Genomic DNA, 18354 nt, shown 5'->3' with positions numbered 1-18354 from the left:
TTATTTACTTAATTGATTGATTGATTGATTTTATTTTTAAGTGTAAGGATATTTGCCTGCATATACCTGCATATATATCTGTGCACTACATGTGTGCCTGGTGACTGTGGAGGTCAGAAACAGAGGATCAGATCCTCTGGAACTGGAGCTAGAGATAGTTGTGAGCCACTATGTGAATGCTGGGAACTGAACTCAGGTCCTCTGCAAGAGCAACCAGTGCTCTTAACTACTAAGCCAATTAACTCTCCAGACCCTTCTATCTTATTTTTGAGGGTTTTTTTTTCCTGTGGGTTTTGTTTGTTTGTTTGTTTTTTGTTTTTTGTTTTTTGAGACAGGGTTTCTCTGTGTAGCTTTGCACCTTTCCTGGAGCTCACTTGGTAGCCCAGGCTGGCCTTGAACTCACAGAGATCCGCCTGGCTCTGCCTCCCGAGTGCTGGGATTAAAGGCGTGCGCCACCACCGCCCGGCTCTGAGTTTTGTTTTGTTTTGTTTTCTGAGGTAGACTCTCATTTTGTAGGTTGGCCTAGAAATCACTATGTAAATCAGGCTAACCTCAAACTCACAGCCGTCCTTCAGTCTCAGCCTTCTAAGGTCTGGGTTTACAGATATGAACCACGACCAGGTTTTTCTTTTTTGAGACAGGGCCTCACTATGTAGACTAGCCTGAAACCCATGGTCCTCCTGCCTAGATCTCCTGAGTGCTAGGACGATAGGTGTGCACAACCATGCCCAGCTCTCAAAAATTCTTAAGCGTGGAGGAAGGCAGAAAGCAAGGTGGCAATGTAATCTAGCAGACCTTCTCAGACCTTAATGTGCCTATAAATCATTTAGAAATCTGCTAAATTGCAGATTCAGGTTCTGCAGGTCTGGAGTAGAGCCTAAGATTCTGCATTTCTAACTAGCTCAGGTAATGTTGGTGCTGCTAGGCCATGGAACAACCAATCATCTACAGAACTGAAGCCGCAGGGATCCCTGGGTATTGCAGGCCAGCATCCCTGAATGGGGTTTCTCTGCAGCTCCTGTCTTTTGGCATTGATGAAGGGTATTCTCCTTCTGACCAAAGAAAGCTGGAAGGTGGGTAATTAGTGAGATCTTTCTGGTATCCTTGATCTTTGTAACAGCCTAGCATGGCTGCAAGAACATTTTTAATTAGACTAAATTATCTAGTTTCGCTATCCATAGAAGTCAAAGCCCCAATTGATATGTCTCCCTCATTTTGCTAGCATAGAGATGGCGTATGTGCTGTGATTTTTAAGACGCTAAACACTGCCTGTAGGCATATTTTATAGAGAAATAAACACACAGTCCAATGAGATGTATAGTGTGGTTTTAATATATTATATATTCACTTATTTATGGGGAAAATAAACACACAAGCCAATAAGCTGTGTATTATTACTTTAATATATTGAATTTATTTCATACCTATATATTTTATGAGGGAAAATAAACTAATAAGATACACGGTATTATTATAATAACACATCTAATTGTTCTATATTAATTTATTTATGAGAGAAATAAGTGCAATTTAACATGACATAAGATTATTTAATGCATGAGGGGGATTCTATATTAAGACAGTTTAAAGGATTAAATTCCAGCTGAATAAAATGTGTGTACTTCTTACACTGAGGGACCCGTTGGGGGAAAAAAAAAATACAGTGGCTTTGCCTAGTCCTCCATGTCACCACCTACGTTGGCTCCTGCTGGTCTCAGAGAAAAGTCTAGGAGGCCCAGGAAATAAACTGCTTTCAAAAAAAAAAAAAAAAAAAGGGCAGCATCTGCCGGGGAGGTAGGTATCTGTCTCTGAGCCGGAGAAATATTAAATAAACCTGAGGAGGATGAATGGCTTTCCAGGGTCCCTTAAATCTCCTGGTTCCGGAGAACAATCCAAGAGGCAGATGGGGAAGAGCGATTCCTGCTTCGCCTTTCCTGAGTTCAGGGAGCCAGGAAGGGTGCGGTGGGGGGCAAGAGCCGGGGAGCCGTGTTGAGATGGAGAATGAAGTTGTTGGTCAAGACAGGTGGGCCTGCATTTGGAAACCGCTCTGGCACGGTTTCAAAGCCCAGAGCAAAGGATCAAAAGCCACGCTGGGTGAAGTGGTCCCTGGTCCCCAGGCCCGCCTCCCCCTCCCACGCCGAAGGCCTCCCCTTGGGTCCCCCGTCCTCTCCATCCCTCTTTCTTTTTTCTAAGTAAAACAAAATAAAACCCCACAATTGCTGGGAGGCTCCTAAACTGTCTTCTCTTCGGTGTGAAAGATCTGGCCTCAGGAAAGTGGGGGTGGGGACGGGCCGGGAGCCGACCCGAGCATCCCCCAGCCGCTGTCATGGCGGCCACCGCTGCTTCCCCCGCGCTCCTGGCTGCCCGGCCCAGCGCCATTTTGAGCATCTTCCCTGCTTCCAGCTCTCCCCGCCGCTCGCCTGGCTAAACCTTTCCTCGTTGTAGGCCCAATGCTTCCCAAGCAGCCTCCGGGCTTCCCGACAAGACTCCTAACCCCGATTCCAGTCCCAAGCGGACCTGCAGCCCAGCAGCACCCGGCGCAGGCCTCGGCCCAAGCTTGCCGAATCCCTGCCTGGCTTCTGCACCTGAAGCCGGCGGACTATCAAGCCAGAGGATCTCCCTTCAATTCCTTTAACCCTCTGTGCCGCCTCCAAGGCTCGAAGCTGGCTGGCCCCTGAGACATTTTCTTGCACCCGCTCCTGCTCCATGCTCTTTTTTTCCCACCCACCCCATCTTTATTTCCAAGCAGGGAGCCAGGGAACATGTGAGCAGGGCCAAAGGCCGGCTGTGGGCGGACGGACGAGGGAGTGATCAAGCTTCCACGAAAGTACCAGTTCTCCCCGGTGTCATGGACAGAGCAGTGGCCACCAAGCAGGGTCACTTTTGTATCACCCGGACTTTGCCAGCCCGGGAGATGGGACCATGCTACTGCTAGGTCGCCCGAGCCAGAACAACCTCAAGCCGGACCTGGAAAAGCGAAACTGGCCATAGAGTCTTAGGAAAAGAGCTGGAGCCCAACACAAACACTCGTTTTCGTATTATAAAGACATTTATTTAATCTATGAAAATAATGTACAATAAATACTTTCCCCTTTTCCTATTATTAAACAATTTTAATAAATAATCTACGATCTAAAACTTAAAAAAGAGGAAAATAGGTCCCTGTAGTTCTTTTTAAGAAAACCCTCCCCCACTAGAGTTTAATTATTCCTGAGATTTCGTTGGAAGGAGTTTTACCAAATGGAATTTTTCTGTGTGGTTTTTAAAAAGTGAAAGGGAGGGAGTGGATTAAGCGCTAATTCATTAATACCTGAATTTTAGCAAAACACGTAAATGTGACTAGGGGTAGAGAAGGCTCGATATATATATTTTTTTTCCCCAACAGCCGAAGAGGACCAGGTGGAAAGGATCAAGGAAAGAAAAAAAAGGTTAGGGAAACTGCAAGTCGATGGCACAGAGCGTGCTGGTGAAGAAGTCCAGCTCTTCCTCGGAAAAGGGGACAGGGCTGTCCAAAGAGCCCTGCAGGCTGGGAGAAAGGCCTCCCGACATCTGGAGACAGGAGTCTGCAGCGAAGAAGTTGAGGTCGGGCAGGAAAGGCGAATCCGGCCGCTCAGGGCAGGTGTCTTCGGGCAGGGGCTCTGGCTGCAGGCCTCGGGTTCTGAGCATCGTGCAGCCGGGGCTCGGCGCGCCCACACTCTCCAGGGGAGTGGCAGGAGGCGCGGGTAGCGGTGCACCCCGGGGACCCTGCGCGGCTTCGGCCGGGAAGAAGCAGGCTTCTCGCAGCCGGTGAGAGGCGGAGGTGCCGCCGGGGCTAACTGCGGGTTCCTCGGCTGGGTCTCCCGAGTCATCCGGGGCGCTCGGCCCTCCTGGCTCCCCATCCGGCGGCTCCCGATGCTGAGTCTGCCGCTTGTGTTTCATGCGTCGGTTCTGGAACCAGACTTTGACCTGCCTTTCGGTGAGGTCCAGCAAAGCGGCAATCTCCACGCGTCGCGGGCGGCACAAATACTTGTTGAAGTGGAACTCCTTCTCCAGCTCCAGCAGCTGCGTGTTGGTGTAGGCCGTGCGCAGCCTGCGCGAGCCGCCGCCGCCGCCGCCGCTCTCCGGCAGTCCCGGACCATCTGCGAGGAAAGCACCCTGCGTATCAGAGAGATCTCAACCCAGCCTCGCTTTAGCTGAGATCGCGAGCACCCCATCCGCTAAAAAGACAGTCATCCAGTCAACAGTCCTACCCGAGCTCCCACCCCACCCCCAAAGCGGTTCCCTCTCTGTGTCTTTGGGGGTTTTTTGTTTTGGTTTGGTTTTTGGTTTGGGTTTTTTTTTTTTTTTTTTTTAGCGCTCTCCCACGCAGGAAAGACCTGGCCGAGGTCAGGTCGGTGCATTCAGAGCCGCCCACGGGCCACGTAGGGGGCGGGGAGCAATTCCTTTTCGCTCCCAGAACCTCAGAGCCTCCCGCCCCCAGTCCTCCCAATGGACCCCTCAGTTCGGAACTTTCCACCTCCATCTGGAGAGAGGGATCTTCACCCCTTTCCTTCCTAGCTTTTGAATTTCCCCTTCTTCTCCTAAGCTTGGGAGAAGTAGGAGAATCGCATCGAGAATCGCATCGTTTCCTGGCTCCAGATTCAATCCCAGGCACAACACTTCATTCTACACAGATAATGGGAAAAGACTTCTATCGAATCATTTTCTTTTCACACATAAAAAAAACCACCCTACCCCCCCCCCCCAAGTCAGCTTCCAAAATCTGCTGAGGGGTGGTGGTTGTGCTGCTGGCTCTGGCTAGGCCTGGACCCCAGCGGGATACTCTGCTTCCCTAACCCCAGAATCCATCGACCCCCGGGAACCCCACCAGACTCCCCAGCATCTCACTTTCTCCCCTTCTCTTGCAGCTGCCCTTCACCCCGCCCCCGCTAGGCTCACCCACCTGAAGGAGACCCGACCCCAGAGGCCCGGACCGAGGCAGCGGCTGGAGAAGGAGATGCGGCGGCTTGGCTGGGTTTCTTGGCGGATTTCTTCTCTTTCATCCAGGGGAACTCGGGGGCTGGGGGGGCGGCGGGGAGTGGCGGTGGCGGCGGCGGCGGCGGCGGCGGCAGAGCAGGCCCATCTTCGGCTTGCTTTTGGCTCCCGGGTCTCTGAAGGGTGGAGGCGCCGGGCTGGAGGCTGGGGAAGGTTTGCTCCAGAGGAGGAGGAGGAGGAATTAATGTCGACTCCTTGATTGATGAAGTTTGAAATGTCTCCAAGACAGCGGGGAAGGAAGTCAGACACTCGGCGAGCGATGGCTGGCTGTTTATAAACCCAATCTCCCTCTCAAATTCAAAATTCATGGCTTTCAATGGTGGGGGAGGGGGCCTGCTGGGGGGGGCGTCAGGAGGGAGGATCGGAAGGGACCCCCTCTCCCGCCCCCCCCAGGTTTATGCAATGAAGCGATTTCGAGGGGGAGGGGAATTTCTCTCTCTCTCTCTTTTTTTAAATTTAGGCCTTTATAATTGTATATTGCTGATAAATACAAGCGTATGGGGACTCTCTCTATTAAACCCAGGACTCCGACGAAATTGCAGGGAATTCGTGGTCACGGGACCGGTCTCCGCCAATCGCTCGTCTGGGCCTGGTGGAAAACACAGGCATTATTTGCTTTAATTGATTCAAAAACTCCAGAGGACCACGACCTGGATACCATAAGCCTTCCTCCTGTACCCCCATTCCAACCCCGGCGCCCCCACACTCTCCCCAAATGCTCTCTTCTCCCAGAAAAGCCCGAAGAACCGCTTCCTCCCCTTCAGAGACTGTGTGGTGGTGGGAGCCTGTAGAAACAACCAAATTTAAGGGAGAAATGGCCTTCTTGTCTAAAGATTTTAATTGAGTCAATGAATATGCTTTCTTTATGTGGCCATCAGTAGCATCCTCTCCCCCTCCAAAGAGCAAAAGCCCATTTGGGAGGAAGTAGGGGTAAAAAGAGGCTTCCACTCTTTGGGGAAAGGTCAGTAGTAAGGTGAAAAATCAGAATGGAGATGGGTGGGAGGCAGCTCCAACCACCACCAGCAGTTCGCACCCCCCCTCTGGAAGCAGCAGTTCAAACTTAAGAAATGCACAAGCTGGCACAAAGCAGCGAGATGCCAAGAGCACTTGGGGACACTGGTCTCCTTCCCAGCCTTGTGTCCTGGATTCTGTCCTCTGCCCAGTATGTACAGGCAACACTTTATGTCCAGTGGCCTTCTTCCTGTTGGGGTCATCTGTACTCACACTCTGTGACCCCCCAGCACTGTTCAGTAGGAGGGTCCAAGAAGGTCTAAGATGGCAGATATGTTCATAGCCCTCAGGCTGTGTCTGTGTCTATATCCAGGGCACCAAGGTCGCCATCCACAAAAGTTTCAAAGCTAAAGTTAATGTATGGGGGAGGACACTTTCCCTCAGGACAAAGGGACTTTCTCTCCCATATTTGCCTTTGTGCAAATTTTTTAAATCCCTGGTTTAAAAAAAAAAAATCCCTAAAGATGGAGGGAGAAGAAGTAAAGACTACCACTGAGATTATATTCGGTTTATGGTCCCTAGAGGGGGGAAAATAATGTATTCTATTGTGAGGAGACTATGATAGGCCCAACTTTAGAATGTTGTAATTTACTGGAGGGAGGAGGCACAAAACTCAGAGCCACAAGCAATTTGGTGGGAAACTAGGCCTCAGAGCTGAAAACGAAAAGTCGATCTGGGGGAAGATTTTTAAATAAGTGGGTCAGAGGGACCAAGAGGAGATGAGGCGATCAATCTTAGCCCCCTGACAGCTCCCTCCGATTGCATCAAAGAATTTGGCTCTTTGGGAAAGCAGAGGGAACAGCCTAAATTCCACATCCCTTAAAAAGGCCTGAGGGAGGGGGCAGCAGAAGAGAAAGGTAATTCTGGGAGGGCCAGGAAACAGATGGGAAATGGAGACAGAGGGAAGGCGCTAACTTGGGTGGAAAGTTTGCCCCAGAGAACTCCCACGGCTCTGGAGAGAATTCCCCTCCCCCTCCTCGCTCTCCGCCGCCCAGCCTGGAGGAGAAGGCTGGTTAGCAGAGAAATGGCAAGTCAGCGGAGAGCTGGAACTAGAAACTTTCTGTCAATGTAACGTCCGCGTGGGTGGTGGTGAGTATTTATAGAAAGGAAAGAAAATAAAAAGGCAGAGAAGTCTGACTAGAAGGTGGGGGTGGGGGACCCGGATCTGGCCGCTGCAAGGACAGAAAGAGGCAGGCTCTTGGGGAACTGCTCTTAACTGGGCCAGAGAGCCAGAGAGGGTGGGTGTCTAACTCAGCTTTTTTAAAAAAGTGTGTATGTATATAATATATATTATATGTAATATATATTCCATTTGGGTGGTGGTGAGCAGGGGAGAATCCAAATAGTAGCTGTGTAAGTTGCACAGTGGGCCTGAGAGGGGCCTTCTCCCTGGCGATGTCCTTGGACATCTCTACAAGTTTCCTAACACACCAGCTGGCTGCGGTATCCAGGGTTCTTCTAAGGCAAGCAGGGCCCAGACTGTCCCCCGCAGGAAATACAGCTCTCTAACCCTTGATGACAGATTTTATGGCCAGATTAGTGAACAGCAGAAAACTTGGGTGATAAAAGGGGGTGTGGGAGGGAACCCTCTTCCCAGAGACATCCCTCCTGCTCCCTGTCCGCTAGGAACCTTACAGCATAGATTTTTAGCCATGTTTTTAACAGCTTTAGCTGAGTACCTGGAGTCTTGAAGACAGAAGGGTAGGTTCTAATTTTTGTTTATAGCCCTAGCTTCAAGCCAAAGCACTGCTTTTGGTCGATCTAGCTAAAGTCTCTCTTATCCTGTTCCTCTCTGGCTAGGTAAATAAGCAACCCACCCCTCCCTCCACCCACAGAGCCAAACATGACCCTTCATGTAGGCCTATCATTCAGGAAAAGTTACTCAGGGAAGAGAAAAAGGAAAGGAAAGACAGACCCTTGAGCGTTATTTGATCCCAATCAAGCTTTGCACGCTCCTCTGCTCTTAATGCATAGCCTGACCCAATGCTAAATTGCTTGCTGCCTGGATGAGCCAAGTCCAGTTTAAAAAAAAAAAAATCCTACATGGTGGGGAGGGGGTGTATTATTCAGGTTGTTTTTTTATTGTTATTTATTGTTGCATAAAGACTGTAATTACTAACCTTGGACTGCCAGGATGCAACATAAAAATGAAAATCAGCCCTCGCTTTAAGGCTGAGGGCCTGGAACGATTCTCACCCCACCCCACCCCCCATATCACCACTACCACCAAATATATGCTCCTAATTAAGCAATGCGGGCGCAGCGCTTACAATTAGAATTATGTAACTCTTCAGCAAGCAGCCATGGCTTCTCTTTGAACGAATTAGCTCCATATTTCAGCCTCCCTGTCTCCTCGCTCTCATCGGATACCGCGATGCGGTGGTGACATTTCATCTTTGACAGACCCTCTCTATCCTCGCTCCACTGTGATAAAACTTTTATGGAACCAGGACTAAGAAATGAAGTTTTCCCGAGGATCGTGGAAACAGAGCCTCGCATTAGCCCGGGGACCATTTTATTTACGCCTGGTTTCAGCCGCTTCCCTGGCTTCCTTCTTCTCCCTTTCCCTGGCAGGAGAAATCAAACTGGCCTCCTCTGCCTTTGCCCTGGGCTTCATCAAATGATTTAATTTCACTTCAGTGCTAAGGCTTGACCTGAGGAGTCTAGGCCTGGGTTTGTTGTTGTTTTTTTCCCCCAGATTAATCATTTTCCTTTGTTTTCATTTTAGACCCAATGGTGGTTGGGCTTCGGGTCACGTGACAGCCTCCTTGTAGCTCCGGAAGAGAACCGTGAAGTTTAGGTTGCCTGGAAGAAGCAGTAATAAGCTAGATTTTGATTTGGTTTGACGTGGGCAGAGGGATGCATAGAGGTGCTGGTCATAGAAAGAAGGAAGGCCAAGGCTGAGGAAAACAGGGGCGAAGAGGCTAAACAGACAGCCCAAGATTCCCTCCCCTTCCTCAACTTGTTACTTCAGCCTTAGCTGCAGCACTTGGCAGAATGGTCTAGACTGTTAAGAATGTCAAAACCCGAGTTTAAACCAGGAGGAAACGCTGGGGAGGGAGACAGGGGCCTGAGCAGTAGACAAAAAGGCCAGAAGAGTGTCTTCAATGCCCTCCTCTTAGGGGACACTGGCAATTGGAGCCTTTTCTCTGCCATCTGAATCAGACCACCAGGACAAGATAAAATTGATAACAGAAAGTTTATTCAAGAATTGTTTTGACAGACAACCCTTTTAACTAAGGGGGGGATAAAGTAACTACAGAAGAACAAAGAAAGTTCCAAGAGAGAATTAACTCTAAGTCTACAAAGTCAGGACTATACAGTGACCATTAGGAGCTGAGTTCATGCCTTTTAGAACTAATTACAATTGCTCATAAGTACGAGTTTAACATAAATCTACAGCTCTTGTCTAGAATACAATAAAAACTAAAATAGCTGGTTTTACATGACAGGAAACACAACATCCTTTATAACAAGTAAATACTAAAAAAGTACATTTTTTTCCTTTTTTGTTCCTCATATAAATACATAATGTAGGGGGGGATAAATAATACAAAAAAAGAAAATATTTTAACAGGCTATAACCAATAAATATATATGAAAATGTTCACTAGAACACACGCTTTTTGAGCGAAGCTGGACTTTTGCAGGCCCAGGCATCTCTCACAGTTGGTTTTTTTTTTTTTTTTTTAATATCCATTAAAATGTAAACTCCAAGTGCAACAAGAGCGTCCTGTCAGGGGCTGGAGCAAGGTACACAGGCCCAGCTGCAGCCCCTGCCGAGGACAGACAGTTTGTTCAAATATACCCTGTTTTCACATTAAGTCAAGAGAGAAACAGAAGAAATAGGAAAGTGGAGAGCTCCGTGTGGATTGCCTTCCACGGAGAGAGAGTGGGATGGGGTGGGAGCTGAGAGGCTGCTGAGCAGGCAAACCTCCAGTCCTGACACCTTGGCCTGCCTTAGTCTCTTAACTTTTCCTTAAAAGAAAAAAAATATATCTATTTATATTATAGGCAGCTCTAACCTTCAGGATCTCCCACCATCCCTGAGCCCTCTGACACTTATCATCAATAGGGGTGGGGTATAGATGCGTCCTTAGATCAGAAAATCATGGGGCTAGAAATGGTGGGCATGGCAGGAAGCCCCGAACAGATGGGGGCAAATTGAGGCTTTAGGGGTGTGGAAGGGAAACACTTTGTGCCCTTAGATTTAAATGTGTTTTCTTATTTTTCATAAGGAGAATGAAAGGGAGGAAAAAAAAAATCAAGATTTGGGGGAATTGCCCACAGAGATGGAAGGTAAGTTGGTTGGTTGGTTGGTTGGTTGGTTGGTTGGTTGGTTGGTTGGTTGGTTGGTTAATGAAAGCCAAGCCATAAGTTCTGAATGTGCTTCTCTCTGCCCTGCTTGCCTTGGTTCCGTCTACCTGACTCCCTCTCCAATCTGAAATCCCAACTTGGTAGTGCTGGAGCCCTGGGATTGATGTGGTCGCCTCCAATCTGCTGTGGGTTCCTTTCCAAGGGTGTGGGCGGGCAGATGGAACCAGGCGTGGAGGACTCAGGCCCGTGAGAGGGGAAGGCGCCCCAGGCCTGTCTTGTTCCTGGAAGCCTGCAACCACCCCCAACGCGCACCTCTTCCAGGCCACCAGACTGCCCCCCACCACCAGCTCCACCACCCCCCTGGCCCTTGATCTCGCCTCCCACCCCCCACCCGCCCCTCACATCACAGGTGTGTCAATTTGGGCGCTTCTTGGATTCTACCCTGAGGTGGTGCGTGGTGAGAGGAGAGGTCTGTGTAAGTGGGGTGAGGATCACAGGGTCCGTGATGCTGGCTGGGGGCCATAGGGGGCGCCCCGTTGTAGTCCAGGTTCCCCGAGGGGTGGTGGGAAAGGTGATTGAGGCCGTAGAGGGAGGGGCCGGCAGGGGGCGGCAGCGGATCCGCATAGCCACCCCCGCCCACGTACACCGGGCTGCCCTGCATGGTGGGCGTCCCGTAGGCGCCCCCGTTGGCTTGGAGGACGTGGGGCTCGTACTCGGGCGCCGGGGTCGGGGGGTACTTCTGCGGGGCGCCGCAACCTTTAAGGGGGGGCTGGTAGTTGGAGGGCAGCGCGTAGGCATTCTGGTGGCCTTTGCCGAAGGCTGGCGGGGACGGGCTGTCATAGCTGGGAGTCATGGAGTGTAAGGCGTTCATGAAGCCGGCGGTGGACTGCATGGGCTGTGGGGGGCTGCCGGCCGGAGAGGGACCCCCAGACGACGAGGCCAGCCCTTTGGCCTTCTGGTCTTTCTTGTATTTCATGCGGCGGTTCTGGAACCAGATCTTGATCTGGCGCTCGCTGAGGTTCAGCAGATTGGCCATCTCCACGCGGCGCGGCCGGCACAAGTAGCGGTTGAAGTGGAACTCTTTCTCCAGCTCAACGAGCTGCGCGCTTGTGTACGCCGTCCGTGCCCGCTTGGACGCCGCCGACCCCGGGGGGCTCTTGTCCCCTCCCCCGCCGCCACTGCCGCCCCCGCCGCTGCTCCCGCCGCCGCTGCCGCCGCCGCCGCCGCCGCCGCCACAACCTTCTGCTGGACCCGAGGGGGAGGAGTGGGAAGGGGAGAAAATGAAATAAAAGATAATTACTGAACACGCCGAAATTGAATGCATCGTTTCTTAATAAATCCAGGTCTGGACTCCGGAGCCCCCGCCACCCTCCCCTTCGCGTCCCCGCCTCCTCCCCGACACCCCCCCTCCCACCTCCCGTCGCATTAGCGGACACTCTATAATAGTGGCATTTATTAAGAGACCTGTTCTCCTCTCACTGCCCCAGCTTATGAAAATTTGATCATGTCACACAGACAGAGCTGCGTGGCCATTTATTTAGGGTTAGATTTTTTGCGTGTGCGCGCACCCCTCCCCATATATCCAAACCCAAGTCTGAGATGATCTTCTCATTCTGTCCGTCCTCTTTACAGGATGGGTGACTGAGAACACCTTGGGGGAGCTGGACACGGGTGGGCAGGGCCTGGAAGTGTGTCACTAGAGACTGCGGTGGCTGGAGGCCAGGACCCCAGGCCTCCTGAGCGATGGTGATTAATACCCACAATAATCATACTTAATAATAATCTATCCTTGATGACTCTGTGCCCTCCAGGCGATGTGGCCTTGGGAAGGGCTCTGAGGCCAACCGTCCCACCTCCTGGAAATTCTTGGAAACCCAGGCGGAGGATGGCTGGAGGGACTGGGTGTTGGCAGGGTCAGAGGTCATCAGGTGGTAAGAAGTACGGGGCGCGCGGGGGGGGGGGGGGTGGTGGAGCGGCTGCCACCTAATATTGTTCCCAGGCGCCTTGTGGGCGCCTAGGGGTCGAATGCTAGAATAACAGTGACATTCCTGGACTGGACAAAAAGCTGAGGACGGTGAAGGCAGAGAGCTGGTACCTGTGCCGGGGGAGCTGTTTTTCAGCTTGGACGTTTGCCTCGACTCTTTCATCCAGGGGAATATCTGTTTGGTGAGGGTAGAGTTGGAGCCGGGACCGCACTTGGGGGGGCCGCTTTTGCTGGGCCCGTTCCCGTTATTGCTGTTGCTAGTGGCACTGGTAGGTGCGGCGCTGGGTGGGGGTGAGCCCGGCGGGGCGGGCAGGGGCTCTGGGGCCAGGCCGGGCCTCAGGCAGCTGCCGTTGAGCTCCTTGCTCTTGGCATGTGGGGCGGCATTGCCCAGGGACTGCAGGGAACACGCTGAGCGCTGGTAGTCACCCTCCAGGTGCGTGGCGGCCTGAAAGGGGGGCTGGGGAGGCCCGTCGTAGCCGAAGCCATTGCTGCCAGGATACGAGGAGTAGCCTCCGAAGAGCGCAGCTGCCGTGGTGTCGTAGTAGGTGGCTTTCTGCATCGCTGGGCGAGGCCCGGGCAGTGGGTGGCAACTTGCAAGGGCCTGATACCCTCACGACCGGACATTGGCACCCCTGGGGGTCACGTGACACGCCGGACCCCCCTCCCCTTTCTGCCCCCCTCCTCCCGGGTCTGTTCCAAGCGGCTGACCTGCGGGGCGAGAGAAGAGACACACGGGGAGAAGAGGACTGGGCCTCGAATCCATCTTAGGAACTAAAAAGGGAACTGACATCAATAGGGATTTTTTTTTTCTTCTCTCCTCGCCAGTCTTTCTGCAGCAGACGCTGGGACCAAGCATCTGACCTGACATGGATGCTTCTTGCTTCAACTTTAATTTTAAAGGAAAAACAAAATAAAACAAAACACCGATTTTCATTTCGATTTTTTTTTAAAGGATTATACTCCTTTGGGGAGTGCTTGGGAATAGGATACCATTGCTTCATGGACCATGACTTCCTTCCCTCCTGCTCGTACACCAGCCCCTGACCTTTCCTACAATTTCTGCTTACCTCCCCCCAACTCTGGGAAAAGGCAATCCAGGGAGGAGGCACTATTAGACTCCAAAATAAAAGCATCTTGGAGGCCCTCGTCCCAGTGTAGAGGGCCTCTCTCCTCTCTCCAGATCCTTCCACCTAAGCAAAGTCTAGCCTGGAAGGAACTTGCAGATCTTGGACCCAAGCCAGACCGAAAAGCAAGTTCATCTGGGACCCTTCCCTCCAGGAAGATCATAACAGCCTAAGGTAGAAAATTCCTGAAGATTTTTAACTCCCAGAGCCAGTGGAAGCAAGCTTCATCCATCTATGTCCCATCTGCAGGTACCGTCACCTCCAGTCTTGGCTCGGGCAAGCCTGGGACCTAGCAGCCAGCGCCCCTGTGGAGCCTCCAAATGGAGCGTTATTGTTTTGATTTCCCAGGCAGGACCGGTTGGTGCTACGACCATTTGGCTTGAGTCCCCCCACACACACCCTTTCCATAATAGACTGTGTTCTTTTCTTTCTCAGGAAAAAAGTAAAAAGGAAAAGGAAAGATTTGCACAACTGCTGGAATTTTTCTACTGAGGCGGGGGAAATTATTCAGGATGAAAAAGACTCATAAAACAATTTGACACTATTCTTCTCTGGGTTTGGAAGGGGGGCTGTTTACTGAGGTTCCCAACAGCAAAAAATAAATACATAAATAAGATGATGCTCACTATTTTAATACAGCCTTTCAAAAGTGCACCAGAAAAATAAAGCTTGACCGTGTCAGGGGATTTTGTATTCGTTCCCAGATTTCTGACTGTATGGCTCCTGTGTCTTCTCCAGCCCTCCGTGGGTGGGTACGTCCCTAAAACCTCCAGACTGACCCTTTCTGTGTCATGTGCTTTTGGAAGAACGTAAAATAATCATTTCAGCCCCGCTGGTCAACTCCAAAGAAAACTTAACTTAGTAAAAATAAAATGAAAGGAATGCCGCCGGCGGAGTCTGTCCCTTCACACTTAAACGCTGCTCCTAATGGCAAGATTTATACATAAAAGGGAGCTGAGGTAGCTCTGAGTTCCGATTGGATTCCGAGAAATTTTTGTTTCTGTTAATACACATGGGTCTGCTAAGCAGCAGGTCCTTCCTTCCAGGGAGTACTGGAGTTCAATTGACCAGGCTGACCCAATCCCTTTATTATTATTACCATTAGCCTCTGATGATTTAACCAAAATTAGCTTCGGAGCAGCCCTGGCTGAAAGGGAGAATTAATTAACCGGCATCAGTTGAGTTTGTTATTAATAGATAGAAAAGAGAATGAAATAAAAACGTTGGAGGGGGTTAGCTGGCTGGGCCCTGGCTTTATTTAGTCTAAATGAGTGTTACAGCAATAATGATGATGGTGGTGGTAATAATAATAGTAATAAATAAAAACCTAGTAATTTGACTAGACGCCTGGGGCTGAAATTTCTGTCGCTCCCCCCAGCGATAAGCCCCAAACCATCGCAGGACAGAGGCCAGGCGAGTGTGGGAAGCGAAGGAGCCAGAGACGTGCTAGGAAAGAATGGAGACTCCGCTGGCGGTGAGGCAGGGCCAGGAAGGTTTGCGGATTCGGAGAGCCTCCAGCTGCCGCTGCTGGCCGGCTGTCTGGCCGCTGCTGCCTCGGTGGCTGGAGAGAAGCTACCAGCCTCCTGCTCAGGCTCAAGGAAGCGAGGAGAAACCGATCGGGACGCCGAACTGGTTATCTGCGGCAGGTTCCAAGCACACCGGGCCGGGCCCGGGCCGAGCCCCGCGGCGGCAAGTTTGGCGCTGGAGGTAACCGAATTAAAAGGCGCCTTAGCAACTCTGCTCCGGGACTTTGCCCAACAAGGTTCCAGGCTGGAAGGCGCAGAGGCCTGGCTAACGGGACCGTAAGGGAAGGGACGGTGCCGCGGGGATCTAAGAGCTGGGATCCAGAAGAGGGGGTGGGGAACCGCTCTACCCAGCCAAACATGTCTATTTCCCTTGCCTCCATGTTGGAAAAATTCAGGCTTCATATGGCTCTTCGGAAGGGTGGGAGGGAGACAGTGGTTCCCGGCTTCCCCTCAGGGTCTCGCTAGAGAAGGGAGGCAAGCCCCCCTCCAGAACCCCACCTTTCCAGGCACACTCCTGGGAGAGCCAGGAAGGGTAACAATAGCTGGAGAAACCCCAGGAGAGAAGATAGGCCACCTTCCAGGACTTTAAAAAAAAATAATAATAATGAAAGGAAGAAAAATAAAAGAATAAGAAAGGGAAAGAAAAAGATTCGGCTCTTCTTAGCAAACGGGGGGAGAGGGGATTCAGCCCCTAGACTTGGCTACTGGAAAAGAAGAGAGCAAAAAAGGAGAGAAGGGGAGAGAGAGAGAGAGAGGGAGAGAGAGAGAGAGAGAGAGAGAGAGAGAGAGAGAGAGAGAGAGAGAGAGAGAAAGGGAGGGAGAGAGGGAGGGAGGGAGGGGGAGAGAGGAGAGAGAGAGAGAGAGAGAGAGAGAGAGAGAGAGAGAGAGAGAGAGAGAGAGAGAGAGAGAGAGAGTCAGTCGCTGCGTGGAAGGAAGCTTAAAGCTTGTGAACTCTTCTTGAACCGAGATTGGAGTCATATGGGCCATAAATCATTGAGACATACTCTCCGCCATTCACAAACTGATAGCCTATTTCAGTCCGGCTTACCTTAGCCACCGACGAGGGGAGAACAGGCAGACATAATATATATTCACATCGAGCCTCAGCGCGAGCGGCAGGCGAGAAATCTCCCCTCCTTGAAGGCAAAGGAAAAAAAGACCACTGTTTAAAGCTGCGTCGCCCCCCCCTCCCCAAAGCCACCCCGGCTGGGGAGCCCGAGGGGCAGACCGGCCAGAGGAGCCGCGCGGCGTCCGCTTCAATTCACTCGGCTTTGGAGCGGGGGTGCGCAGGAGGGAGGGGTAGGGGAGCGGGGGAAAAAATAGCAGACCAAAAGGGCTGGGAGGCTCGGCTCGCCGAGAATCCAGCTCCGGGCTTCAGCTCGGCCAAGCCGCCACAGTGTGGTTGCCCTAAAGACTGGTACGCCCTACTCTCCGTAACAATGGCCTCTGCTTTTGCACAGGGAAAAAAAAACCACACAGACACACACACACACACACACACACAGACACACACACAAGCTCACCCCCCCCACCTCTCCCCCTTTAGCAAGCATAGATGCCTGATAAGGAAAGAAGGTGATTGTGGTGATGAGCGCTGGGGGGGGGGGGCGAGTACCCCTCCCCCAAATAAGAGTGCGAAGCAAAGAAAGTAGAGGGTGGTCTTGTCTTGTTTTGTTTGAAAAACAGGTAAAAATTTTTGCATTAAAGATGGGAGAGGAAGAGAACAAAATGCAGAGAAAGCTGGTGGAGTTCACAGATTGCCCCCCCACACACACACACACCCGCCCCACTCAGGCCCCACTACTGGACCATTATGCTAATCCGAGAAGTGGCCTCTGGAGACCTAGTCACAGGCTGGCCTGGCTGGGCCAGGGGCGCTGGGTGCCCCTCCTGTGCTCACTCATGGTAGGCACACAGGGACTTTTTTTTTTTTTTTTTTTTTTTTTTTTTTAAGGAGTCTGCTGGCTGACTCTCAGGCCTCTTGCTGAATCTCTCGGTCCCTGATCCTTCTCTCCTCTACATCCTCTCCACCCCAACCCCCTAAATCTCCATGCCCAGTCTCTAATGGGGGAGGGGGCAAGGCCAGGCTTTTTTTCACACTCCCCCCCCCCCGGGTGTTTTTTTTTTTCTTTTTAGAACAGACAACTAGCGGTGAGTGATGATTAAAAAACCCAGAACATCTTGCAGAGGGAATAGGGTTGATGGGAGGTTGACAAAAGGAAAGACCCTGTGGTTTCGCTGGAGCTCCAGACAGACGGTCAGGAGAAGGGCTCTGAGAACTTCACGGAGTGATTTCTGTTAAGATTCTCAGCTCAGGACAGGCAGAAGGGGCTAGGAGGTGAGAAGGACATTTGTACTCCTGAGGAGAACTCCAGGAGGGTTTCCTTTTAAATGCACTGGCAGACAGAATGGAAGAAGAAGAAGATGATGATGATGACTACTCAGGGCAAACCTGCTTGTTTCTCCACTCCGACTCCGCTCTGCGTGGCAAGATTTATGACTCTTGGCACAAGTGAAGAAGGCTACAAAAGCTCAAAGTTTTCTTAGGGTGTGTTTGAGCAGAGCAGGCGAAGGCAAGGAGGAGGCCTGTAGGAGGAAGACGGGAGCCAGGAATGTAGGTGTCTGCAAATTTGGGGCAGGGGGTGGGGAGAGAGCCATTGGCGGTGGAGGCGAAAGACAAAAAAGGAGGACAGGCCATTTCTTCAAGCCGAGGGGTTGCAGGCTGCCTAACTGCTGACTCGGGACTTGGGGTCTGACACAGGAGGCTGCTGCTGGTGTCTCTTTTCTACGTGGACAGACAGCTTGGAAACTGGTTCTCTTAACTTCGGGTAGACACAGCCAGCCAGGACCCTGTGCCGATTTCCTGATTGGGACACTCGGTTCTTGCCATCTGGATGCACCAGGAAAGGCGATGGGCCTGGGGGAACAAAGGTGAGGCGTCTCCCGCTATTGTCCCCCCTCCCGGGGAGCATGGCTTTAGCAATAGTTCTCTTACCCCCTTCCCCACTCAAAAGCTGTTCTTTAGAAGTGTAAAGGGGGATGCCTCCTGGCTTCCAGCCCCCCCCCCCCCACTATTTCTAAACCCATCAAATCACTTCAAATTGGCTGCAGCGATTGGTTTTCTGGGGCCTGTTAACACAGAAGGAACCTGTGGCCTTCAGCGACAGGAGTCACATGCAGAACCCTAGGTGTGATACCTGGGATCCATACTGTCTGCCCAGAGTTGGTAGTTCCTTAGAGACTTGGTGGCTGGGCGTAGTAGATGGGAGTTGAGGGGTTAAGTGGAGAAGGTGGAAGCCAATTTGCTGTTTTATTAATAGTCTCAAGGGGAAAAAATGTTGAAGTGTTGGGGCTCAAGCCAGGAGCCTCCTGAGGAACT

General features: G+C 51.4%; 2 protein-coding genes and 2 long non-coding RNA genes across 7 annotated transcripts; 2 read left to right on the top strand and 2 right to left on the bottom strand.

Moving 5' to 3' along the window:
- Window positions 1-960: 960 nt before the first annotated feature.
- LOC107402748 (uncharacterized) lies at window positions 961-10624 on the top strand. Of its 3 annotated transcripts, none has more exons than XR_013041879.1 (5): window positions 961-1073; window positions 4887-7113; window positions 8753-8841; window positions 10263-10323; window positions 10486-10624. It is a non-coding gene; the product is annotated as an uncharacterized LOC107402748 (long non-coding RNA). The 3 variants fall into 3 exon arrangements; XR_013041881.1 differs by lacking the exon at window positions 961-1073 and adding an exon at window positions 7690-7725 and having other exon boundaries at window positions 5454-7113; XR_013041880.1 differs by lacking the exon at window positions 961-1073 and having other exon boundaries at window positions 5440-7113; window positions 7690-8841.
- Hoxb2 (homeobox B2) lies at window positions 3031-5330 on the bottom strand. The gene is made up of 2 exons (XM_006971899.4): window positions 4922-5330; window positions 3031-4118 (listed from the first exon to the last, which is right to left on the bottom strand). The coding sequence occupies exons 1-2, from the start codon at window positions 5319-5321 to the stop codon at window positions 3430-3432; spliced, it is 1089 nt and encodes a 362-aa protein (XP_006971961.1). The 5' UTR covers window positions 5322-5330; the 3' UTR covers window positions 3031-3429.
- Hoxb3 (homeobox B3) lies at window positions 9210-16443 on the bottom strand. 2 transcript variants are annotated; one of them, XM_042282694.2, is made up of 4 exons: window positions 16204-16443; window positions 16024-16111; window positions 12437-13033; window positions 9210-11586 (listed from the first exon to the last, which is right to left on the bottom strand). In XM_042282694.2, the coding sequence occupies exons 3-4, from the start codon at window positions 12882-12884 to the stop codon at window positions 10745-10747; spliced, it is 1290 nt and encodes a 429-aa protein (XP_042138628.2). In that variant the 5' UTR covers window positions 12885-13033; window positions 16024-16111; window positions 16204-16443; the 3' UTR covers window positions 9210-10744. The 2 variants fall into 2 exon arrangements, with proteins under 2 accessions (XP_042138628.2, XP_076399340.1); XM_076543225.1 differs by lacking the exons at window positions 16024-16111; window positions 16204-16443 and having other exon boundaries at window positions 9210-11583; window positions 12437-13921.
- Window positions 13698-14310, top strand: LOC143267002 (uncharacterized). Its single transcript, XR_013041883.1, has 2 exons — window positions 13698-13806; window positions 13885-14310. It is a non-coding gene; the product is annotated as an uncharacterized LOC143267002 (long non-coding RNA).
- Window positions 16444-18354: the final 1911 nt, after the last annotated feature.

The sequence above is a fragment of the Peromyscus maniculatus genome, chromosome 8 (genome assembly GCF_049852395.1).
Source record: "Peromyscus maniculatus bairdii isolate BWxNUB_F1_BW_parent chromosome 8, HU_Pman_BW_mat_3.1, whole genome shotgun sequence".
In the NCBI taxonomy this organism is placed as follows: domain Eukaryota; kingdom Metazoa; phylum Chordata; class Mammalia; order Rodentia; family Cricetidae; genus Peromyscus; species Peromyscus maniculatus.
The sequence above is the reverse complement of the archived record's forward strand: the minus strand, read 5'-3'. Positions and strand labels throughout refer to the sequence as shown.